Source organism: Bubalus kerabau, chromosome 3 (genome assembly GCF_029407905.1).
Source record: "Bubalus kerabau isolate K-KA32 ecotype Philippines breed swamp buffalo chromosome 3, PCC_UOA_SB_1v2, whole genome shotgun sequence".
Taxonomy (NCBI): domain Eukaryota; kingdom Metazoa; phylum Chordata; class Mammalia; order Artiodactyla; family Bovidae; genus Bubalus; species Bubalus kerabau.
This window is the reverse complement of record NC_073626.1, coordinates 6,777,501-6,802,567: the sequence shown is the minus strand read 5'-3', so window position 1 is coordinate 6,802,567 and position 25,067 is coordinate 6,777,501. Positions and strand designations below refer to the sequence as shown.

Below are 25,067 nucleotides of genomic sequence, written 5' to 3'. Positions count from 1 at the left end.
GGCTGCACCTGTCGCCGGGAGGGACCGGGGCCGCGCGCGACGGGGCCGTTCCGAGCGCAGCCGCGATCCTCCGGCCTCCAGGGCACCTCTAGGCTCTTGGCCTCTGGGCCTCCAGGCTTGCTGCCCTCCTCGGGCCTTCTGAACCCACTGCTCTGCGAACTCCCTGTTGGACGCGCGCGCGCCTGGAGGTAGAGCGGTGGGTGCACGTCGGCTCTCGAGGCGGCCCTTTCGCATTTCCCCCTCGGAACCGATGGTAAGAGGGTTGGCTTCTGTAGTTTCTGGTAACCTTATTCCTTTGCCCGAGTCCAGCTGGAAGTTTGAGCGGGCTTTCGTGAGCTGGAGGGAGGAATCGCTCAAGGTGAAGGCCTCAGATTCTGGAGCGGCAAGACGCCTGTCCATTCCCCTCATCCTTTCCCCCTCCCTGAGTGGTCCCGCCCTCTCCTTCGCTGGTCAGCCTGGAAGGGACCAGTTCATCCTTTGAGGGACCCAGTGAAGACCCCAAACTGACTGAGGCTCTCTCAGGCCTAGACGCCAGGAAGGTGAGCTTCTGCAGGAGAAGCTGGGGGCGAGAAGCAGTGGGTGGGCTTTCATTCTCTCCCAATAATCCAGACTCCTCCTCTCAGGGGCAGGCAAAGCCGGGATCACCGCAGGTGTGAATGTGTGAGTTAACCGATTGCTCAGATCTCGATTTCCAAATCCCTTAAGGAGCCTCCACGGGGACTCTGGGGGGAGGTTGGCACTTCATGATGAGTGAAAAGGCAGGAATATTCCTGGAGGTTGTAGGGTGGAGTGAATGCCCTTCCTGGAGGAAATTTGCCCTAAGGGAAAGGCTAGTCCCGGTGCAACTCTGGGGGTGATGGAAACGGGAGAGGGGCATTACAGGCTGGGAAGAGATTCCACCCCTCTCGCGGGACACCAGGGGCCTCCGGGAACCTGAGCGCAGCATTACCTGACTGGGAGCTCGCTGCAGTCTGACCCCAGGTCCTCCCGCCCTCAGAAAAGTTCCAGACTGGGCTTCGAGTCCTAGGATCTGTTAGCGGCGGAACCTGCTTTGTGGGATCCCGCTGATCTCTCGCCGCTAACCCGGGAAAAGGAGACAGAGCGGGGAGGGAAGGAGGAGCCTAAATTGTCTCAGATTTGCAAGAGGCCTGAGGCCCCGTACCGGAGGTTGCTTGGGCGCTTCGACGGTTGCCAAGAGCAGTTAGTGGCCGTGGGCCTGTCTTGGCACTGGGCGCAGCTGGCACCTTGGGGAGGCTGATCAGAGCCTGGGCGCTGGATGAAGCTGGGAGGTGTCCCGCTTCTCGCCCCACCCCCCGGGCTCCTCCCTCCTGGAGGCGGCAGGATCAGGCTGGTTCCAGCCACCAAGGAGGTCGAGGTGGAGAAAGGCCCCGCGGGGCGAAGCCGGTACGCGAGCAAGGGCAGGGGCGCACGCTCGGGCAGACCAGGGCTGTCAGTGGGGAGGCGCAGGAGGAGCCGTTGGCCGCCACGTCCGGCGGCCGTGCGCCTGAGGAAGGAGCGATGGCGTAGACACCTTCTAGAAGAGAACCGGTCTCGGGCGCCGTGAGGGTGCGGGCCGGGGCAGGGCGGCCTTGGGTGGACTCGGCAGCCTCTGGCGCACCGCATGCGCGCCTTGCCAAGCGCTTTGCGACCGCTTTCCTCGCGAGGTCTCAACACATTCCCCATTTTACAAGTGAGCAAACTGAGGTTCAGACAAGTCAGTAAACGTAAACCGACTAAGCTGAGTTCGGACCCCCAGGGGTCACACTCCAGAGGCAAATTCTAGCTCCTGGCCGCTCCCGGATTCCTCGAGTCCCTACCCCTGCCCTCCCCTGTCCCCACCCCGGTCCCTGCCCCAGGCCTCTGAGCGGACTCCAGGGGCTCTCACGCCGAAGGCCTGGGCTGCTGCACTTCCAAACTGTGCTGTCCTCTTCCAGGCCACCCTGCCCCGCGCCTTGGCTTCACGCTTAAGCACGCTAGCAGCTTTGCCTCCCTTCCCAACTCCCTCTAAACTACCTAGTTGTTTGGTAGTTTGGCAACTAAATTGGCAACTCTTCGCGCCCCATCTCGGCCCTGGCACCGGCCCGGTCCTTCCTCGGGTGGGCCTGGCCCCGTCAGCCGGGTCCCAGGTCCCTCCAGCTCTCACACGCCTAAGGGGGGAAGCCAGGCTCCCCGGGCCTGAACCTGGGCTTCCTTTAAAGGGTGCACAGCACCTCTCGCCGGAGACTCTTCGAGCTACAGGCGCGACCTCGGCGTGCGTTCGGCTTTCTGAAGAACTGGGTTTTCACCAAACTATTTTGACCGCTGGAAAAAGCCAGAGAGGTTAAAGATAGACACGAATGGGTTAAAAACGCCCTAATTTAAGTTGCTTAAAATTCGCTGTAAAGAAAAAAACCAACAAACCCACAAACAAAACCCAAACTTGTTGAGCCAGGTTCTAAGTCAGGTCCAAGAAAGTTTCCAATCAGCTAGAGAGAATTGGCGCGGGCTCCAGGCCCCGCAGTCCAGGGACGATGAATATGCCCGGGTGACACGGGAAGATCCAAGAGACACACCACACCACCCTTGGGACGGCCAGGAAGGTGCAAGGCCTTTGGGACCGCGCCCCCCACCCCGGGAGAGAGAGGCTCTTAGGGGTTCTAGAAAGGGGAGGTTTTGTGGTGGGGACAAGTCCTTCCCCTCAGCGCGGAGCTGATCTTTCGCCCACATTTGCCTGACTCGTCAGATAAGAGGATTTGAAATCGGTTCTTTTTTCCTCTCTCAGTCCCCGCGACGGCAGCCTGGGAAAGTAACTGGGCCCCCGTCCCAGGAGTCCCAGGCCCAAGCCCAGGACTGGCGGCGGCCAGACCCGGGCTGGCACGGTCGCCTAGGGGCCGAGGGCCTCAGCCCCTTCCCCTCGCCTCCCTCCCGGCCAGGTGTGGTTCCCGAGCAGGTGAGCTCCGAGGGAGCCCCGAATCCTGCGGCTTCAAGCTCCCTTCTAATTAGAAGACAGCGGTGAAATCATTTGGGTGATTTTATCTGTCATGGGAAAGCAAACCCCAGCCCAAACCTCGGTGGCTCAGCCCAGAACCACCGACGCCCCCGTCGTCCCTCTAAAAAGTTTTAGTTGGGGGGGGGGGTGGGAAGAGCCAGGAAGCCATCGAGGAGTGGGGGAGGGGCGGGAACCCGTGAAAGTAAGAGGCCAGGGTGCACTTAAAATAGAAGCGTCAGTATCTGAGTGCGCAAATGCGTGTGTGCATGTGTGTGTGCGCGCGCGTGTTTGACTGTCTGCAGTGGGAGGAGATTAAACCTGAAAGCCAGAAATGAAACAGAACCGTGAACGTCTTCACCTACTGAGAAACACTTTGATCTGAGATCCGACGCTGAAGCCGCCCTGGGGGTTGCGGACCCGCATCCGCCGGGTTGAACCTCGCGGGCCAGTGGGGAGGCCGGAACCGGGATCAGGCCGCACCGCGTGCCTCCAGGTGCGCGGCACCTCAGCGGCGGGCCCAGGCCCCGGGTCTTGCCCTTCCCCGCCCACCACCCCCCACCCAGGGGTGGAAAGTCTCCCAGCTCCCCGCCCTCCCCCCCGCCACAAAGTTCCCAAGGGGAAGAGAGCCCGGGGGGCGAGCGTGCAGATGCCCCCATTGCTTGAGTGGGCAAACACACCGAGTCACTCTCGCGTCGCTCCCAGCACGCTCCAGCAGGCAGTTTGCCTCGGTTCTCCGGCCAGGGACTGACCGGGAAAGCGGGTTGGGGCTGTTGGGAAAAGCTGGAGCTGATGGCTAGATTGCCGCGGCTATAAATCCATCACTTCCCAGGTCAGCTCTGCGAGGCGCTGGGACTAAAGGGCTGGCGGAGCGAATTCCTGGGCTAGCGCGCATGCGTCGGCAGGTAGCAACCCAGCTCTTTATGACCAGGTGAGATGTTGGTGAGCAGGTAAAAAAAGAAGGATTTGCCTAAGCGATTCCAGGGAGCGGGCCCAGCCGAGCCCTACAGCCCATGCCCGGCGGGGACCCGTCGCCAGGAGCGCCGAGCCGCGATGTCCATACTTGCCAAAATGGGGGACTGGCAGGTACGGGGGTTTGCCTTGGCTGGGGCTGAGGTGGGCGGGGGTGGAGCGGGGGAGGGGGCCGGGCGGGGGGAGGCGGAGAGCAGGAGCCGTGGCCCAGGGCGGCGGAGTCGCAGGGGGGGCGCGCGGGGCAGCGCCCAGGAGTGTTCCCCGGTGAGAACGCGGGCAGGAGAAAACGGGCGCAGGCAGCGGCCGCGGCGTTGGGGGCCACGCGCGCCACCGGCCGGCCGGGCGCGGGGGAAAGTCCGGCGCACGCTCCACAGGTGGCCCCGGGGGTCACTTGTGGTTTGCGCTACGGCCACCGGCCCCTCCACCCCCGCCACCACCCCCCAAGTAGAAACTGGGCTGGATGACTCATTCGGGCGGGGGCAGGGCGCGGGGCGGGGGTGCGCTGCGCCGGGAGGAAGGTTCCCGGCTCGCTACGCCTCCGGTCTCGCCCTGGACCCCAAGGCTGCGCGTGAGCCGGGGTTCCCGTGCACCTGTCTCTCTTCCCGGCTCCACATTTGGGGGAACCAACAGGGCGGGAAGACTAGAGAGGGGGCCGGCTGGACGGGTCGCGCCGGCGAGCGTGTTCTTTCGGGGAATGCCTTAAAGAGTTTGCGCCAAGTTGAGCTGCTCACTCCGGCTAGTGGCCGAAGCTAGTTTTTTTTTTTCCACCGCTTGGGCTCCGGTTGGGGGTGACTGGCGGGGGGAAGTAAGTGGTGAGGGATGCGGCAGAAGGCCTAGATTTGGTCAAAACCAACGCCTCCCGACGTTGGCCCGAGTAGGCCGCAGGCACCGCGAGGCCAAGTAGACTCCAGATACTTCGCTCTTTGAGCCCGGGGCCCGACCTCGGCCAAGGGAGCCTTAGGTTTAGCGTCCTCCTCCTACCTTCCAGACATTTCCCTACGAAACCAGGGAGTCTCTGGCCTGGCTGGTGAGGAGGGCAGCCTCTCTCCTGTCGCTGATTTCTTAATGGGAACCGCGGGGCCCTCTTTGCGCCCTAGCCAAAGGAAGGCCTCTTGGGGCGAGATTCTGAGTGCGGAAAAGCCTGCGGGCCCTTTGGAATGGAAGGCCTCGAACTTCCTAAAGAAAAGCTGAGGCCCTGCTCCTTCCGGAGCGAGTTCTTTCGCTTGTTTCAGGTTCTGGCCACGAGAAGCAAAGTTCAGAGAAGTCCCATCTTCACCTCGCTCTCTGGAGTCGGGAAAAGGAAGTCAACACGATGTCTTTCCTTCTTTCCTTGTACTTATTATTTTATCAGCTAGGAGGTCTTTGAAGCCTCTCCTTCCCAGTTAAACCTAAACAAGGGCAACTTCATCTCCAGAGTTAGACTTTGTGGTTTAAGGGTGCAAATCCCACTCCGAACTCAGGTGTCCGGCACCCACTCTCTCCCTCTCTTGCCCTGTGGTTCTCAGAGACCTTCTTCATTCTCTTCTCTGGAGGGTGAAGACTGGGGGCTCTTTGAAAGACGAGGTCTTTCGGTTTTCTCCTCAAGCCGGGTGAACTTTGAGCAGAAATCCTCGGGGTGAGAAAAGGCCAAGAGTGCAGGCCTGGCCAGGGTCTGGGCCTCCAGTGAGCCCCCGCTGAGGTTTGGAAGCAGCAAGATTCCAGCCTGAAGGAGACAGGAGTGAACCGTGGTCCTGCCTCCCGGCGGGCTCAGTTTAATAAGCAGTGGGAAGCTGGGATCTCTGATCGGACAGGCGGATTTTGGGTCTGTAGGGGCCAGGTCCTCCAGGTTGGGCCTGCTGGACTCCAGGGGCCCACTTGGTGGTGACCACCACCACCACCGGCGAAAATGGCAGCATCCTGGGTGTTTCTTGGTCTCTCTCAGTTGTCTCTGTCCCTTACACAGATAACTCACTCTTTTCCCAACGCCCTTTACACGCCCCCAGGCCAGGCCTGGACACCCCCCGACCCCTGCCGCCAGGCCTGGCGCTGCCGTCCTAGGGTCCCAGGCAGGCCGGAGCATTGACATGCAATGAAGAAGCTTGTGGTGGAAATGACGCTCACACCAGTGCGGCCTCGCTGGCTCCGGGGGCGCCGGGACGCTCGCCGGGGCCTTTCTAAAGCGCTCGGCGCCGCGGAGCCCTCGGGCCCCAATCTGCACCTCAAAGGCGCCCTCGGCGGGAAAACAACAACAGTTTAGCAGCCCCGGCGGGTGCGGAGCCAGAAATCCGCGGGGCTCGGGTCAGCGAAGGGGGAAGGTGGATAAGACGGAGGCCTTTACATGCCTTCCCCAGCCCACAAGGAGAAAGAAAGCGAAACTTAAAGAGCTCCCCAAGCGCACTGGGGGCGCTGGCGGTGTGAGGGTGTACACTGCCCTGCTCCCAGCCCAGAGCGTGGCCTACGGATCGCTCTTCCGGGCTGCGGCGGCTGCTGGGAGAGTGTCGGTGCTCCAGGCGGCCCCCCTCCCGACGTCCAGCCGCTGCTGCTGGGCGGCGGCCCTGGGGGCAGCCCGCAGGGTGAGTGGCGCTAGGCTGGAAGTTGACCGTTTTTGAGGGCGGAGTACCGTGCCGAATCTCGAGCTGGGTTCAGCCAAGAGGCTGTGCTGGTGTGCAGGTGGGAAAAGGGAGTGCAAGGGAGGGCCTGGCGCCTCGGGAGGCGTCCCCTCTCCCCCCACCCCCCACCCCCGGCTCTGAACCCCCTTCTAGCTCTGGTCGCCTTCCTAACTTTAAAGTTTTGGTGTTGTTGTCGTTGGGAGGACGGTGGTGGTTGTGGCCTACTCTGCCAGGCTTGGGGAATTGGCGGCGGTCTTTTTGGAGGGAGACTTGCCCTTGGGCAGCTTGGGGATGAGGGGGGTCCCCCTCCTCTCGCTTTCCTTCCACCTGTTAAGTAACGCTCCTGTTTGCCACAGCCTCTTACCCTCCCTCCCCCGCCCCTGCGAGGACGCTCTGAGAAAACTGGGAGGCCTGGAGTTTTGCAAGAAACAGGCCTAGACGGAATCAGAGGTCGTTACTAGAGTAACTCAGAGGCGAAACCTACTGTTGCTGGGGGTGGCGGGGGGTGGGGAGTGGTTTGCAGGATTGCAGAGGGAGAAAGAAGGTTTTTTTACGGAGGACAAACGAGGACGCTCACCAGGGGAAATTGATCCCTCTGTATTTCTAAGGATTACATCACATCTTTTTGGGTCGTTCTTTCTTTAAATTTTTGTGTTTCACACTAGGAAAAACAAAAACAAAAAACACGAAGCCCGAGTGGGGCGCGCAGGCCCCTGCGTGGAGCCGGGGAGCCTAGACTGGCGGACCCGGACTAGGGGGTGGCTCCCCGGCCTCCGGGTTCCTCGCCAGCCGGGCACTGCGCCGCGAGGGCGCCCGCGTTAGTAACAGCACCAAATCATGAAGGAACTCTCCCTGCTTTAATTAAAAAAAGGAATCTTGGGAAAACTGGAGCAGATTAGCACAGCAAAGGGTTGGTTCCCAGCGATTTATTTTGATGCATGCATGACACGGCGCACACATGTCGGTATTTCGGCTCAACTCCAGAAGCGTGCGTGAGCCTCCGTAGGAGTTTCCATATTCCTGTCCACATCGCACCTAGGAAGCCCTTAGCCCAAATACCACGTTGAATTATCCGTCGGCCCTAGCTTCGTACAAATGCGAGGAAAAGTATTTAACCCCTGGAGCTGTCAAGTAACCTCTTCAGGGTACACTTTTTATTTAACACGGCGGCAATTAAAGGATGGCAAAAACCCCAGCCGAGCGACTGAAGCCGTTTGGCAAAAATCTCCAACCTGGGGGGGGGGGGGGGGGGAGGGGGGCGGTGAAGCGCGAAGCCAATAAAACTCCCGGGGCCCTGCGGCCGGAGGTGGCGGCTGCCCGCAGCGGAGGCGATCTCTGGCTGGGCAGAAAATCCTGGAGTGATGACGCCGGTCTTGGGTTGATAGTTATATTTAATTGAGAAAAGGGATAATCATTTCTGCTAAAATTGGACAGGGCCCGAAAGGACGGAACCACTGGTAGAGGCAGGGATGGGGGAGAGGTGCTGGGCCCCGGGAGCGGCCACTCGGACCGTGCGCAGGGCCGGGACGAGGAGAGGAGAGAGACGACGACTCGGGCGACACGGGGCCGGGGGCGCCGGCTCAGCGGCGCGCTGCGGGGCTCAAGGGAGACTCCGTGGGCTCCCGGGCAGGCGTGCGCTCTAGGAGCGAGTTCGCGGCTCGCAGAGGCCTTTATACCTGGGTCAGAGCGGCCGGCGGCAGATTGTGGTGCTGGCGAGCAATTGGACTATTGTTGATATGCTAATGAGGCGATTAGGCTGTTGGTAAAGAGCAGGAAAAGGGAAAAGTTTCTACCATTAGAGGGAGATCTCCGAGCGCACACGGGAGCTCCTTCCCTCCTCGCCTCCTCCTCCTCACCCTCCTCCTCCTCCTCACCCTCCTCCTCTTCGCCCTCCCCCTCCTCCTGCGCTCGCCGCCCGCAGCCGGCACTTTGCGCTTACCCAGAGAGTAGCTCCACTTGGGTGCGAGGCGGAGAGGGGCCAAACCCATTCACGCCGATCCATGAAAATGCTTTGGAAACTGACGGACAACATCAAGTACGAGGACTGCGAGGTAAGCGCGGCGCGGGCGCAGTCTCTCCCGCGGCTGTAGGCTCGGAGCTCCGCTTCCCTCCTCTCCTCGCCGCCAGCTGCGAGAGGCGGGTGGGACAAACTTTGCCCAGCGCAGCGCCCGCCTCTCCGATTCGCCCGAAGAGCGCAGGGGAGAAGCTGGCGAGGAAGGTTGAGGACGTTCCCTTCTTTCATTCTCTTCCTTCGCAGCCTCCTGTCCCACTCCCCCCCCACCACCGCGATTTTCTCCAGACCAGTTTTGAGTGTGGCTAAGGGTAGACGAGCGTGGGTTTTTGAAGTCATTGCTGGCAACTGGGCAGGCGTCTCTGAACTCTGCTAGTCTCTCCAATGAGCTTCTGAGGGCCCAGTTCACCAGAAAGAGAAAGGGAAAACCTCTTTCCCTCTTTAATTCTTTGTCTCTGATCTTTAACATTCTTTCATTTCTTCATTCTTTCCTTCCTTTCTACCACTCCTCCACCCAACCCGCTTTAAAAAGGCCCCCTCCCATTTGGAGAAGGGGCCCGCAGCCTGCGCTCTCAGCGGGAGCGCACCTCCCTGTGAGCCGGTTCAGTTTGGGAGCACTCCTCCACCGAACGGCTGCGGGGCTTCCTCCAGTACCCTGCGTTATTCGAGAAGTTCTAGGCAGCTTCTCGCTCTGTGCTACTGGGTCGGCGCATCCCTGGGGTGGAGGCGGGAGCCTGCTGGCCGCCGCGCCGTCAGCTGCGTGACCGTGGGAATCCCGGCGGGGCTACCCACAGCCTCCGGTGCGCGGAGCCCGCCCGGCCGATAGAGCGCGCCGCCTTGGAGCCCGTTTCAAAACCCACAGTCCCGGGAGCTCGGCTTCGTGGGGCAGCCGGGGAAGCCCCGGGACCCACGGGCCTGGCGGCAGCTGCCCTAGCCCCCTTCTAGCCCCCAGCTAGAAAGAGCAGATGAATCACGGGAGGGGGGCTGGGGAGGGGGCCGCCGCCAGAGACTAGCTACGTAAATAGTAGGTGGCAGTCCCGGCTTGGGCTCCCCCCTCCCCCACCTTCTCTTTTTGGCATTTGGAGCTGGGAATGTGGAGCGTAGAGGTCTGTGCGGGGCGCGGCGGGGGTCTTCACTTGAGAATCTGGGCTTGGGTGGACGACGTGTCCTCCGTTCCCTCCTCCTCTCCTCTCCGTGGACTATTTTAATTCTTTTTCCTTTACCAGCCCCTCCTGTTTCGCCCTTCCTTTCCCCTGTGAATGGGGCACGGAGTAACATGCCAAGGGTTCGGTTGCTTAGCTGGGGACTCGTGGCTTGGCTGGTGCGGGGCGCGGAGACTGACTCCATGTCAGACCAGTCGCTTTGTTTTCAGGGCCGGGGGGACCCTTTGCGGACCGGTCGGGATGACAGCGGGCTCCTAAGCCTCCTCGGGCCGTGGCCCGGGGCTCGGGCATCCCCTTCTCGAAGGCCGAAAGCCCCGGCGGGCGGGGTCCAAAGTGGCGCGAGGCGCCCGGGGGACCCAGGTGGGAAGCGAACTTGCACCCCCAGAGTGGGGACCCTGTTGGGGCGCGTCGTGTGCATGTGCGTGTGAGTGAGAGCCAAGGGAAAGCGGGGGGGGGGGGGGGGGGGAGACGAGAAGCGAGAGGAGAAAGAGGAGGAGAAAACAGTGAAGGCTGTTTCAACAACTTCGCGGTGGCGAGCGCCGGAGCAGGGATTTCGGGTTTCCGAGCCGGCTCGGGACTGTCTAATTATGCCGGGCTCTGCAGGGACATGCAGGAGGCGAGGTGCCGCTTGTTCTGACACCCCGGCGGGCAGACTGGCAGCGGCAGCCAGGGGAGAGCGAGCCGTGTCATCCGGGGGTGCGTCGGGCGGGAGTGGCCCAGCCAGTCGGACGGGTTTGCGCCGGGAGTGGGGAGTCCGTGCCAGCGGCGCCCGGGCTGGGCTGCCTCGCGTCTCTGCGCTCCCCGAGCCGCGGCCCGGTGCCCCCCTCAATCCCTGACCCTCCTTCGCGAGCCCCGGCTCCGGAGAGCCGAGGGCGGGGCGGCCGGCGGCGCAGAGCGGCCGGTCCCCGGAGGCCGCGGGAAGCAAGAGAGCGGCGGCCCAGGCGAGAGCCGGTCCCGGGCGGGGCGCCGGGCCATGGAGAAGCCGCGCGGAGGCGGGCGGCAGGACCCCCCGCCCCAGGCCCGGCAGCGGAGCGGAGGAGCCCGCGGCCGGAGAGGCCCGGCCCGCCGCAGCTCGGGGGCGGAGAGCCCTTCGAACGCCCGGCCGCGGTCCCCGGGAGCGCCCGGCCGCGCCGCGCGGCCCCCGCGGCATGCCGAGGTCTGCCCCAGCCTTTTAGGTCTGATTGTCCTAGCTCGCTTCCTCTCCCCTCCCCCTCCCCCCGCGGCCTCCCCCTCCGCGCGCTCCGGCGCGGCCCCCTCCCCTCTCCTCCCCTCCTCTCCTCTCCTTCCTCCCCCCCTCCTCCCGGGCTCTCCCTCCCCTCTCCCCACTCCGGGCTCCTCTCTCGCGCCCACACTCTTTCTCACACACGCACGCAAGACACACTCTCCCCCTCTCCGCGCGCTCGCGCTCGGTCTCCCCGTCTCCCTCTTTCTCTTTCGCTTTGGCCTACCCTGCAACCTTTTAAAATGTTGCCCCTTCCCTGTGATTCGCCAGCAGCCGCGCCGCGGCCCCCCGCGCGCTCGCCCGCTCCCTCTCTCGCCCGCTTTTTGTCTCTCGCGCTGCCTCTCCCCACCTCCGATTTGCTACACTGAGGCTCCCGTCAATGGACTGCATTGAGAGCCGGCTCCGGCGCGAGTTGCCTCTCAGCTTCACGCTCGATTTCCAGGCATTCTTCCCTTATTAAGTATTCGTGTAATATTAATAGTCATGAATATCTGCTATTAGGAGGCTCCAGGAACGCTGCCCAGCGCGGTTATTAGAAGCTCAAGCGAAGCCGCGGCTCAGAAAAGAGGGGGAGACACGGATTAAGGAACACGCGCGCACACACACAGACACACACACACACACTTTTCTTTTTTTTTCTTTTTTTGCTTTTTTGCCTTTTCGGTTTTTTTCCCCCAATTTTTAAAGGAACTTTGAATCCTACCCGATTGCGGCAGGATAGAGACCGTGGGTTCGACCAGCTGAAGGCGCCGCTCGAATCGGTGGTTCAAGTTCGGATGGACCAGAGCGGGGCTCCGGCGCCCGGGGGAGCGGCGGCGCGGTGACCGGAGTCCTGGGTGGCGCGGGGCGCCTTTTGTGTGGGGCGCGCTCGGGCGGCGGGGCAGCCGGGCTCTCCGCGCTTGCTTGTTGTTTTCCATCCTGACTCGTTACCCCAGACTCTTCGCAGATGTTAGTTCACAGTTTTTCAGCTATGGTGAGTCCCATCCCCACCCCCACCCCTGCCTCCTTAGGAATCCTAGTCTGGAAACCTGGGGCTGCGGAGAGAGACCTCGGGGTCCTCGCCCGGTTTTCCTTCAGGGCGCCCGCCTTTCCTCGTTTGCATTTCCCGCTCCCCCTCCCCGTTTCTCTCCCTCTCTTCCATCCTTCAGTCGAACGCGGTCCCCCCCTCACCCTCGCGCGACCTCTCCCGGTTCGCACACCTACCTCGCCGCTACTTCCCCAGCGTGTTTTCTCTCTGCTTTCATCTGTTTTTCCTCGCCTCTTCACTTGTTTCCGAGACGTGCTCAACATCTGATGCTTAATCCGGATGTAGGAAAAACGCTGCCCGGCGTGCCCCTTCTTCCCCCCAGCCCGGGGCCCAGGGCTGAACCTCCGAGGGTTCGCGTTCCTTGGAATCAACTCCATTCGCTTGTTTTGCAAACGAATTGCAATAGGGGAACATAAGTCAGGCGTTTCTTCTGCCCTTTGGGGCTGGGGTGGAAGGGGCGGGGGCCTCCGCCCCGGGGCGCACCTCTCTTTTAAACCCAATATAAGGCTGAATCTTTGCATTTTAAACCTTTACTTGACGTCCCCCTCTTCCCCGTCGCTCTCATAAATCGACTCTGTCCAGAAAAAGGCTCCTAAGTGAGGAAGCGGAAAAGACAGCCCCCAGTCCCGCAGTTAAAAACCTTCTTTGAGCTGGTAATTTAAACGTGGGCTTTCCTTACAGCCCCTCTACGAAATATGTTTCTATTTAAATAGTCATGAAATGGTAATAGTCTTTGAATGGGCATGATTTTTACTCCCTCCAAATAAATGGAACAGGGTAAACAATAACACCGTGGCGGGCAGGTTCAAACCCGGGGACAGAGAAAAGGCCGCTTCTAGCTGTTTAATATTTACTAGGAATTTTAATTTTGCTTAAGGGAGGTTTCCCTCTGCTGCTGAGAGGGCTGTAGTCCGGGTTCTGCCTTTTTCCCCCCTTTGCAAGAAACGCCTAAGGAGAGTCTCTAATGCCCCCTCGATTGGCATCGGCGAAAATTTCCTGCGATTGGGGAAGGAAGGGCCCGTTTCGCTTTTGGAGAATTTTCTGCCAAAGCCGCGTGGAGGGCTGGTTCCTCGCGGCGGCCTGCGGACCGGGCCGGGCGGTTTCGCACGCAGCCTGGCGGAGTGGCCCGACGCCTGATGCCGTCTTCTCTCCCCTTGGCCTCGCTCTCTTGCAGGACCGTCACGACGGCGCCAGCAACGGGACGGCACGGTTGCCCCAGCTGGGCACTGTAGGTCAATCTCCCTACACGAGCGCCCCGCCGCTGTCCCATACCCCCAATGCCGACTTCCAGCCCCCCTACTTCCCCCCGCCCTACCAGCCTATCTACCCCCAGTCGCAAGATCCTTACTCCCACGTCAACGACCCCTACAGCCTGAACCCCCTGCACGCCCAGCCGCAGCCGCAGCACCCGGGCTGGCCCGGTCAGAGGCAGAGCCAGGAGTCTGGGCTCCTGCACACGCACCGGGGGCTGCCCCACCAGCTGTCGGGCCTGGATCCTCGCAGGGACTACCGGCGGCACGAGGACCTCCTGCACGGCCCCCACGGGCTTGGCTCCGGACTCGGAGACCTCCCGATCCACTCCTTACCTCACGCCATCGAGGACGTGCCGGTAAGAGGCCGCGCGCGCGCGGGGGCGGCGGGAGAGCAAACGCGGTCCCCGCTCACCCACGCCCGGGAAAGGGTCCCCCCCCTTGAACGTCCAGCCCCGGCTTTCCTCCTCCCCGCTGTTTACTTTCTCCAAATCTCCTTTTGTTTTATCGGGTGGACCCTTTAAGCACCCACCTAGACAACCACATGCCAAAGATTCAAAAGTAGTTCAGAGTTCGGCCGGGAGAACAATGGTTCGCAGAGCTCCTTCAAACAATGCCTGCGTTACCATTTATAAATCAGACGAGTGTCACCGTGGACGCTACCTTCCCCTCTCGGCGACAGTAAACTGTTTCGATTATGAGAGGATCTGATTCCACCGCTATGTCTGACGTGGGGGTTTCTCCTCCCAGTCCTGAAAGACGTGTTAGAGTGGATCAAAAGAGCTCATTTAAATGCCCTATCGATTTAAAAGAAAGTGTAAAAGACACACGAATAAAATTATTTTGACCGGATTTTATGAGTGCTAGGGGTCTTTGAAAGTTACGTGTATACCTTACCCTGATTAAAGAATACTAAGGGGCAAATCCGAACAGGAGGACATTAAATGCAGCCTTTTTTCTCTTCCTAGGGGTGCTAAGTGCTGACCTCATAAATCATTAGCTGGGTTCCCAACGCCCATCAGGACCTGCTACACCCCCATATTACTTTAATGTTTTGAGACTATTGGGCAATGCAGTCTTTGAGCTCTAATTCAGTTATCAATAAATGCAGTTTTTCGATGATTTCTAAATAAGCATGGTATTAGCACATTTACTCTTTGGCAATGCAAACCAGGCTATTGATAATTTGAAAATACTTTCTGAAATTAAATTTAAACCGGCATCTCTGCTTCAATTCTACATATTTATGGTTTCCTCACAACCTTCCTGAAATGGAATTAGAACAAGCCAATAATTTTATTAAAGCTGTAAAGGCTCTGTTAATGCTGCTTTTCTTTGGAGAGGAAATGTATCTGGATGTGATTTTTGCTAAAATGCTATTTCAAATTACTGCATCAAATATTGCAGCAATATGTCCGTTGACAGTTTAATGATTACTGCATTAGATTGCAAAGAAAATGGTCAGATGAACTTACCTGCTTGCTTGGTGAATTTAAAACATTATTTAAGTTACATAGGGAAATAGAAAATTTATTACATCTCTCATTTGGCCTAGTTAATCACTGAAATTTGTTGGCTATGTTTAGCAGCTTAGCATGGAAAGCAGGAAAGTAGGCATTTGATCCAGTGTGGGGTTTAGTAAGCCTTGTGTGCCTGCATATGTGTGTGTTGTCATACATGTTTTTAGAAACATATTACACAGTGCATCTCTTGGAAAGTAAAATGAGAGGAGGAATAGTTGGGAGAAGGGCCATTAAAAAACAAACTTGGAAGTTGTGAGTTCCCCTTTCCGAAGAGTCTCTGAGTCCTGATCCTAGTCTGCGCCTTGGAAATATTTGAATTGCAAAATAACGTTGCAAGCTTTTTAAACTTACTATGAATTAGAATTGCTCTACTTTGCAAAAAATTCCAAAGTGGCTGGTGTGAATTCTTAACACCTGTATAGTCACTCTTTGTGGTGAAATTGGCCTATAGGAGAAATTAACCAAAAGATCAAATATAAACAAGGAAACCCAGTTGCTGCTCTTCCCCTTTCCTCCCCCAACCTTTTAAGAAAAAATTCTTTCAAAGGAATTTGGGTCAAGAAAAGGGTTGTTTTCAATTTTCCCATTGCTGCAACAGTTAACCTTTAATGAAAACGAACGCCAAATATTTAAGAAAATAAAATCGATGGTGAAAATTATTTAATCATTAATATCTCAGTGGGGTTTTAAACTTAACAGTCTTCCCTGTATGGACAAGGTCTAGAAATAACACAAATTAAAGTATTATGCCACACTACATTTACTTTATGGGTTTAGGGTGCATGCATAAAGGGATCATATTTCCCCATATAGTTAAAACACAAGAACTGCAGCAGTAGTCATTTCTGAACATTTCTCAATTTAATTATACTTAAATCCAGAAGCACTTTAGGCAAGTTACAAATGAGAGCATTGAGTATAATAAAACCTGTAATAAAGCAACTTAGTACCATCCACCCGGAATCATTGCGATCAGGCACAATTAACAGGAGCATAAATCCAAGACAGAATGGAAAATGTTTGAATCAGTATTATTGTTGGACAAAGACTAGAGAAGGAAGTAATAGTTTTTTTAAATGGTAATGCCTGCGTTTGGTAACGATTGCGAAATCTTCTATCTCAGCAGCCCTGGTGCTAATTTGTAAACACAGCCAGACATTATATTGCCTGTCAGTTTCTGCATTAGAAAACATGATTTCATTTTACTTTCTAATCACGTTTTGACTGTAGCACATACGTATAGCCACCCATCTGTAAAAAAAAAAAAGGAAAAAAGAAGCCCACACTAACAAATCTGCTGCTGGACACAGCAGGGAAACCTCAAAGGCTTCCCCCCTCCCTTCTTTCTATCGTTTTCATATCCAATTTGATATTTGATATTCAATTTAGACAGTAGTCCTTAAAATTTTTATTTTGTTTGTTTCTCCGTAAGTGAAGGTGCACATACACGTTTGCTCTTTATCATGTCACCTAAAACGTTTCCAGTACTCCCAGGCCACTCCCGCCTCTGTCATTTCTATTGTGTTTCTCTGGCTTTTGCTGCCTCAACAGTGGAATTGCTGAAGTCCGAAGCCGCTGAGGCGCCAAACTAAAGCTAGGTGTATTTTGAAAGGTTGAGCAGGCTGTGAGAAAGATTAGGTGTTCCCAAACTCGATTTAATTTCCAAAGAAAGTTTTGTTCCCCACTCCACCTCCTTCAAATGTGGATTATTTGCTGGGGGTCGAGAAATTGGCCGTGGGTGTACACTGAAACCTCTTGAGCTGCAAAGCTCCAAATTCCAATAAGCCAAGATGAGATGTTTATATATAAATGTCACCAGATGGGAGGGGGGATTTCGATTCTACGCCTTCCCCTCCCCTTATCTTGAGCGAAATATTCATTTCCTTTTGTTTTGATTATACACTTACATCCATGTGTATCCTTTTGTTGCAGCATGTAGAAGACCCGGGTATTAACATCCCAGATCAAACTGTAATTAAGAAAGGTAAGCCATTTCCTTCTGCATTCCAAGCATGTCCTTACAGGCATAGTGCTATTTAAAAGAACTTGCAGAGGTGTATTTATTTTTTTCAAGTAGGATTTCCTAAAGGCTCAGAATTAGCGAATAGATAGGCGTAGAACAGCAATGCTCAAATGATTTAGTAATGGCAACAGGCTAGCTTTGTTGTCATTTATGACTTGACCATTTAATTTAGTTTAATGATATCTGGACAAACACATGAAATGTGTGATAGTTGAGCAGATTTGGAAGTGGCATTTCAATTTTGAAACAGTTTTAACAATTCATCCACTGCGTGAGTGGCCATAAGTGTTATAAGAAGTGTATAATGCTAAAAACAATGCAAGTAATTCACTGTTAATATGGGGGCAGATGATAAAGACAGCACTCCTTAGCAGAGAGGGAAAAAAAAATCTTTCAAGTTCTTATACTGAATTTCTCATTAGGTGTTGAAGGATTTTTTAAACTTTGTGAATTAGGTTAGCAAAAATTTGGCTTTTGGTTAAAATGAGCCTCTTGAAGATGTCAGGTTTATTAGCATAATTGTTCTGAGCAGAAATTGTTTTTTAAAAGTGTCAAGTGATTTGGATGGATTTGTAATTTATGTTGCGTTTAGTGAGTAAAATAAAGTTTACTGGATTAAATGCTATTCACAGCAGCTTTTTTTTTCCCCTTGGTTATAGTGGCAACGTTACATTTCAGGATTCTAGGCACCACCAGAGGATGATGCTATATAAAACTGTTCTCATTTCTAACCCCAATCAGTATATTGTTAGCGAGTTTAAAGTTTCATTTTTGCATCTGCGAAGTCTTTGTCACGTCAAATTAGATGTGCAAGGGATAAATCTTAAGAGATGCTCTTTCCAAGTCGACATGATAATTGGCTCTTTTATTAGTAATCTCTCAAGAGTTCGTTTAACTCCTATTGTCTCTATTAGCCTCCCCAGAGCTATTAATGTCACAAGTGATCTATCCAAAACCTAGAGCCCCCCCCCATACGTCTAAAATATCCCCATTAAAGAGAGAGTACTGAGATAAGCATGTATTATGTAGTATGTCTCCATGTGGAATCTTAATACAAATGCATACTGTATTTAAATGGTTGTGAATGCATCTGAATTATATTGGTGTTAGAAATGTAACGTGTTGGTCTACTTCCTGCTGGCCTTGAATTTTTTTTTTTCCCCCAAGTATGGGGGAATCCAACAATGAAGAGCTCGTGATTTTAACTAATAAGAACATAGCCTCCCCCCAACCCCCCTTTCCCAAAGAAGGCGCTTAAGCGTAGGGACTGTTAACTCTTTGCTCGTCGAAAGAACACATTGCTAATATTCCATGGTAGGCCTGTTTATCCTTTTTTTTTTTTTAATTCAAAACTGGGCTTGGCATGGACTTCTAAAACCCCTTTTCACAGATAAACGTAAGGGGGAGGGGGAGAAGGAAAGGACTATTTATTGAAAGGCTGGGGCGTGTGCGCTGTGTGACAACTTGAATCCACCACTTCTCGGCTTGGGTGCCATGACTGAGATGCTCATTTTTCGAAGCGGCTTTAGCCGTGGAGACTCTTGGCTGATTTTAATTATGGGTCTTTGAATAGTTTCTCCCCAACACTGAAGAAGCCCTCGCCCCCCCCTCCCCCGAATGCACAGGGGGCTTTTTTTCTCGGCTCTGGGGCCCAGTGTCCTCCGATGCGGAGAGCCGAGAGGATCACCGCCTCACCAGCACCTCTAGACAGCACCCCAGCGGTTACAGGGCGAGGGGGTCCCGGCTGAAGGACAGGCCGGACTGGCGGGGCGGGGTTGCCGGGGGGAAGCGCCGAGGGGCTCAGGCTTCCACTCCCCACAGGGATGGAGCCGGAGGGACTAGGGCAGGTGGGGAAGGAGCCATGGGATTTTCGGGGCTGGAGAAGTGGGCGGGGGGGGGGGGGTTGGTGGCAGCGCAGGCCTGGGGCGAGGGGCCCGGGGCTCCACAGGGCTCCCCGGCGCCCACACGCGGCCTCCCCATGTGTCTCCGCAGGCCCCGTGTCCCTGTCCAAGTCCAACAGCAACGCCGTCTCCGCCATCCCCATCAACAAGGACAACCTCTTCGGCGGCGTCGTGAACCCCAACGAAGTCTTCTGTTCAGTTCCGGGTCGCCTCTCGCTCCTCAGCTCCACCTCGAAGTACAAGGTCACGGTGGCGGAAGTACAGCGGCGCCTCTCACCGCCCGAGTGTCTCAACGCTTCGCTGCTGGGCGGAGTGCTGAGGAGGTGAGGCCCGGCGCGGCCCCGCCCAGCCCCGCCCCCCGGCCGTGGAGGGAGGGGAGGAGGGGAAGCACTGCGCCTGCGCCGGGGTGGTGACGCCAATGGGCCTCGCGCCAGGGCCCGCCCTCCGCGGGATAAGAAAGGGGTGGGGAGAAAGAGCGTAGAACAGAGTGGGTGGGAGCTGGGGGTGGTGTGGGCGGGGCGAGGCGACGCGCGCCTGCGCACTCCGCCGCCTTCACGCCCGCGCGCGCGCGCTCCGTCGTTCCAGGGGCGCGCGGCCGGCGCGGCGCGCTCACCGGGCGCTCGGCCGCCCCCCGCCCCTCCCCGCGCGCACGCGCAGCTCGCTCTGCGGCGGACTCAGTCCCGCCCGCGGCAGCCGCGGGGCGCCGTGCACCCGCCTGTTCCCTCCTCGCGCCAGTGTCGCAGGCCTCGGAAAACTTCATCTCGGGCTGCTCACTTTTCCTTGCCTGCATGCAGGATCTCTGATCGCAGAGGGCTTGCGGCCCTTGAATAGGGTTTTAAGCAGAAGACGATGGTTTTAGAGTCAGCGCGCCACGCCCCCGCGTCCCCGTCCCCCCAGGTCCCACGGGCCCGAGGGGCTTGCGCTAATAATTCGGATGCGCTGCGTCCGCACGTGCCAGCCTGCGTGCAAGGCACGGTTACGTGCAAGGCATGGTTACGTGTGTTTTGTGCGGTCGCTACCTACGATTGCATGTTGCCTACGTGGTCAGGAATTCTCATCTCAACGCGCGCGAGGTTTGAATGATTCGTTTCCTAGATAAGATTTTATGAGGGTCAGCGAGGCGAAACACCTTCCCTGAGGGCAGTTTGTCCCTCCTGTGGCTTTTTACTTCTTGGGGTCCCACCCAGGGTTGTGTGTGGTGGGTCTTGCGTTGACCCGTCCCAGATATTTTCTACTTCTTTGTAGTTTTTAATAAGAAAGTGGGCCCAAAACTTCATTCTTTGATATGTGTATATATAGCTATTTATAGACCCGGAGTTCTGCTGTGATGGGTATATTCTATACAAAGGCTTACAGAACCATTTTTGGGCAGATTTTAGCATCAGCTGTTCTACTCTTTTCTTCCCCCTTCACAATCATTTGCTGTCCCTTTGTAATCTTTCACTGACACATCTAAATCTGCCGCTGCCTCTTCCTACCCCTTCCCCCATCCCCAGTATTGGAGACTGTTTACCTAGGGGAGTATAATCTAATCCACACAATTAAAGAGCACTTGAGTAGGGAATAAAATCTGAAATTAATTAATTTGCTGTTTTATTTAAACAATTTATCTTAACCACTTTCTGATTATGGGAGCCTATTTAGACATCTATTTAGAACCACCTCCACTGTCTCTGAATTCAGTGACATTTGTAAAGGCTGATATCAACTTTTGACATTTCCAGTTAGGCTGGTGACATGGCATGTAAACAGTTGGTGAAATGAATTTCCCACTGGGCCTGAAGCCGAGCAAGAAACCTGAGAGTGATGATAACGTTGGTTACTCTGAACAGGCTCACAGCAGATCTTGCAAAGACAATTTAAAGACCCCATTGGGATTTGTGTGATTGTAACAACAGGGAAAATATACAGTAATCAGTTGAACTCAAAAACACTTCACAGCCTGGAGATGAGAACTGTGTTTGTTTGTTTGTGGCTCTTCTTTAGAGCGTTGGGAAATCAAAACCTTCTAACCTGCCTCCATAGTTGCAGTAATAAGTGAACACAGAGGGTGCTTTACAGTTCAGCAAGCACGCATCTCCTATGATCCTTCCTTCTCAGGTTGCCTTTCCTTATATGTCTAGGGGCCAGGATTCTTAATTTTTAAAAGCACATTTTAGGACGTTGTCAAAATGAGTACAGTGGGATGCAGAGCAACTGAATGTTTTCTAAATCCATTTCTCACATATATTTGTGAAACAGGGCGAAGTCTAAAAATGGAGGAAGATCTTTAAGAGAAAAACTGGACAAAATAGGATTAAATCTGCCAGCAGGGAGGCGTAAAGCTGCCAATGTCACCCTGCTCACATCACTAGTAGAGGGTAAGCGAGTTCCCTTGCTAACAAGAAGGGAAGTTTCTCCTGGGAAAGTGGATGCTATTCAGTGGCCAGATGTTTGGTTATATTTTGTGTCAGTTGTGCAATTTCATTTTTTTCCAGAGAAGGTAGCTGGAAGTGAACGGGATTCTTGCATGTGAAAAAACTATTTGCATTTAGTCCTGTCCTCCTTTCCTCTTCCCCTCTGCTACCAAATTACACCTCCCTCCTCCCCGCCCCAGCCCAGTTTTGACCTAAACAATGTGAAAATTTAAGAACTGCATACTCTTCAAGTTCCTGTCTCCTTTATGGAGCTCAGCAGTAAATCACTTAAGCTACTCTGACATCTGCGTTTGAGAAATGCGTGACCATTACTTCCTGAATTAATTTGGGAATCTTTGACCTGCATCCTGATTTAAGACCATCCTGAAAGCTCAGGGTTATATGCCCTTTCAGGTTTTTGTTTTCCAAACATATGCTCCCTTATCTCTCATTTAATTGTGCTTCTCTACTGGAGAGGAAGAAAAATGAACAGTTTTAGACTTTTAGTTATTTGGATAGTAAAAGAAAAAATAAATAAGCATTGCAAAAAGTTTCTCATGCCAGTTTTTTAAGCACACACACACACACACACACAAACACACACCCCCCCTCCCCAGGCTTCTAAACCCCTCAAAACAAAAGCTCACCTTGTCCTCACTCCCTTTCAATATACACCATAGTCCAGTTATGGTAGTCACATTCTTACCTCCTCCAGATCCTTGTTAAGTTTGTCTGATACTATGTTGGCTAAAGTTTGGGTGTGTTGCAATGAATGTATAGTTCTCTTGCATTTTCCTTTGTGTTCCGTTGGAAATGTCTCATGCCAATAGGAAAAAAAGGAACTTAAGTTATGGTGCAGATTTCAAAACCACCATTTATATTTAAAGATGGCACTTTATCTTACTTGTATCTTGTATTTGAGGAGATATTGTATAACTGAATTCAGGTTCTTGCATTGTAAATTTTTAAAATATTTAAAAACACAAATTTGAGGAGAAATCCTGTGAACCATTTGTTAATGGTGTCAAAAATGATAACTCATGTAACTGTTAAGGAATAAGCAATCGTTCAGTTCCAGAAACTTATCTACAGTAGCACTGTATTAAAAATAATGCCGGTGCCCTGGGAACCCACCATTCAGACCCCGAAAGCATTATACGCAAAGAAAATAGTGGTAACGACTTTGGGTGTAGGGTGAGAGTGTGCATGGGTCTGGGGGTTGAGTCCCATCGCAGGGAGGCAGTTTCTGGAGAACTGTTATTGTTTGTGATCCGCTCCATTTTATGGAAACAAGCTCCGCGGAGAGGGCTTTGATGCTCTAATTGGCGCATGCGTTCTTCCGGAGCTGGAGCTAATGGCAGGAAGCCCTGCAGTAAAAACCAACTGGTTCAGGAAATTAAAACCAAAGATTCGAAAATCAACAACACAGACAGACTCAGTGGAGTGACCCTCAAATCCTCTTGGTTAATCGGTTTGGATGAACAGATAATTATATGCGATAAAGTTAAAATGTAAACCCTGAGTCGTTCCCTTGCAGAAAAGCTCAAGAAGTAATTATGAATATCATTTTATGAACGCGTTGATAGATGTGAGGCTGGAACACAAGAAACATTTTAAAAGAGAAGGTGGGAGAATGTCATCAGGGTGGGGCATGAGGCTGCGTGGGGAGGTGATGGAATCTACATTTTCAAATCATCTTGGCCTTCTAGGGTAAGTGGCCATTTTCCCTGAGAAATGCATCTGCTAGAACCCTACAGAGAAGGAAAGAAAATGCCTGAAGTGGGGAAACAAGTCGTTTGTGTTTCCTGCAACAGCTGGGTTAAGAAAATAAGGGAGCTGGAAGTCTTGATCCCAGCTTTTTTCATTCTCTTGCCCTCTCCTTCCTCCTCTTGCCAGGAGAAGCTGTCCACCTAGCCAGGGACTTTGGGTACGTGTGCGAAACCGAATTTCCTGCCAAAGCAGTAGCTGAATTTCTCAACCGACAACATTCCGATCCCAATGAGCAAGTGACAAGAAAAAACATGCTCCTGGCTACAAAGTAAGACATTTACCTCTTCGGGGTCTCTGTGCCTCACTGTCAAAGAGAAACATCAAAATCGTCTTTGCTCTCACTTTTGGCCTCTTTTCCTTTTGTGTTAATCAGTTTTGTTGTTGTAAACACTGAAATTACAACACAATCTTATAAACCATGATGGAGCTTAAAGAGGAAATACGAGGAAGATTATGAGTGTGTATTTCCCTCTTTCCCCCCTCCCTTCTGCCCTACCTTCTCATTAAAAAAAAAAATTAGCATGTATGTGAATGGGGTATAGTGGGGATGTGAGGGAAGTTGAGTGTGGCTTTGTGACTATGTTACTTCAGGAAAACCAGAACCACGTTCTTAAAGGAGTGGACAGACTTGCCTGTGTCAGTTTTTGTCTCTTATCACTAGGTTCTCCAAGGGCAAGGATTAAGCTAGTGGCTTGCAAAATGTTCGGGTCAGAAGCTGGCCTAGTTTCTACTCTAATCCCTTCTCCCATTTCTTGCCTTGCTTTCTCGACCTCCTCAAAAGTGCTGTACACACAGAGCCCACAAGTTCTAGCCTACAGGCGAGATGTCAAATCAGTTTTAAAATGGCCCAAGTTATATTCCCATCGGTGCCTGGGCTGAATAGGCTTCTCCAGGTGGTGTGTGAAAAGAAAATGACTGTTTTGATATGTTTTCTGGAAATTAAAAGGCTTGTTTGGAAGCCCGTAATTATCAAAGTCGATGTCCCAGGAGGGCTCGGATCCAGAGGGCAGAGGCTGAGGCCTCTGGCAGGGCACTTTCTAGCCTGGGGAGACATCAACTGGCCTTGGGGGAGGCAGCCGGCCAGTACTCCCCGTTCTGCCTCCCTCCTGCGAGGCCCCCTACCCAAAGCCCCAACCCAAAGGCTGCTGCTGCCTCGGGAAGGCCCCAGCCAGTCCTGGCTTCCCAGATTCAGAGACTGAGCTACCCCTGTAGGCCTCATCGCTTGTATTTCAACTTTTCCCTCTTCTCTTAGCTTCCTAAGCACACCCACACTCAAAGTTTTACTTAGACCTTTTTTTTGGTGGCGGTGGGGGAGGGGGGCGCGGAATGCATGGGAAAGGAGGTGGTAAGGGAGATTGAAATGTCTATTTCTTCTTCCCCAAGGAACTGAATTATCCCCACACTTGGGTATTGGAGTGCCTTTTATTTTTTAAGAGTAAAGCAATCCTGAGAAAAGTTTTGCCTTCCTTGTCCACACCCACCCTGATTTGAAGGTGAATGAGTGGAGAATTCATGCCCCCAGACCTCAGATTGCTGAGGTCGCACTGGAAGGTCAGGGAAGAGGGTCTCTACAGTATTTTGAGCAGGACAGCTGATGGTACAGGCTATTGGCTGTGGAAGAGATGCTTGTGTTTCTGACTCCCTGCCTTTCCTACTCACCTTGTTTTCTCTCCTGATGGGTGAAGTGTCTTCCTATGTCAGGGATGCCTGGTGTGAGTGAGAAATGGGGGTTAGAAATTTGGTTCAGGACTTCCCTGGCAGTCCAGTGGTTAAGATTCTGTGCTTCCACTGCAGGGGGCACCGGGTTCGATCCCTGGTGGGGAAACTAAGAGTCCACATGCCACAGGGCACAGCAAAGGAAAAAAAAAAAGTTTGGTGCAGCTGAGAGGTGAGAAACACACAGGTGGAAAGAGAGAGGGGGGCGTTAGTGGAAGTGTGTAAGGAGCAGGAGATGTGTGGATGGCTCCTGAGAGGTGGCTGGGTCTCCCCAGCTGTGCCCTGCACCCCTAGTCTGTCTCTGGGGCCCTGAGTCAGGTCAGCTGTCCTGCAGACAGAGCTGCTTGCAGGGAGGAAGGTCTTGTCTCGCTGCTGGTTGTGCTCCCACGGAGCCTCACCCCGGTCTCTCTGCCCCGCTTGTGCTGCAGACAGATCTGCAAGGAGTTCACCGACCTGCTGGCCCAGGACCGATCGCCCCTGGGGAACTCGCGGCCCAACCCCATCCTGGAGCCGGGCATCCAGAGCTGTTTGACCCACTTC

General features: G+C 54.3%; 2 protein-coding genes across 4 annotated transcripts in view; one reads left to right on the top strand and one right to left on the bottom strand.

Annotated features, from left to right (window-relative positions):
• The window catches only part of PAK1IP1 (PAK1 interacting protein 1), a 228,748-nt gene that overhangs the window by 190,859 nt on the left and 12,822 nt on the right, over positions 1 to 25,067 (bottom strand). The window lies entirely within an intron of this gene.
• The window catches only part of TFAP2A (transcription factor AP-2 alpha), an 18,290-nt gene continuing 1,590 nt past the window's right edge, over positions 8,368 to 25,067 (top strand). Inside the window, exons 1-7 of one of the 2 annotated variants that reach the window (XM_055570568.1) lie at positions 8,368 to 8,576; positions 13,123 to 13,557; positions 16,654 to 16,705; positions 18,737 to 18,968; positions 20,887 to 21,005; positions 22,938 to 23,079; positions 24,956 to 25,067. The exon at positions 24,956 to 25,067 is cut by the window's right edge and continues 1,590 nt beyond it. In XM_055570568.1, the coding sequence (XP_055426543.1) occupies positions 8,526 to 8,576; positions 13,123 to 13,557; positions 16,654 to 16,705; positions 18,737 to 18,968; positions 20,887 to 21,005; positions 22,938 to 23,079; positions 24,956 to 25,067 (1,143 nt within the window). In that variant the 5' untranslated portion in view covers positions 8,368 to 8,525. Of the gene's footprint in view, positions 8,577 to 12,912; positions 13,558 to 16,653; positions 16,706 to 18,736; positions 18,969 to 20,886; positions 21,006 to 22,937; positions 23,080 to 24,955 lie in introns of those variants that run through there. The other variant, XM_055570567.1, reaches the window with a different exon arrangement.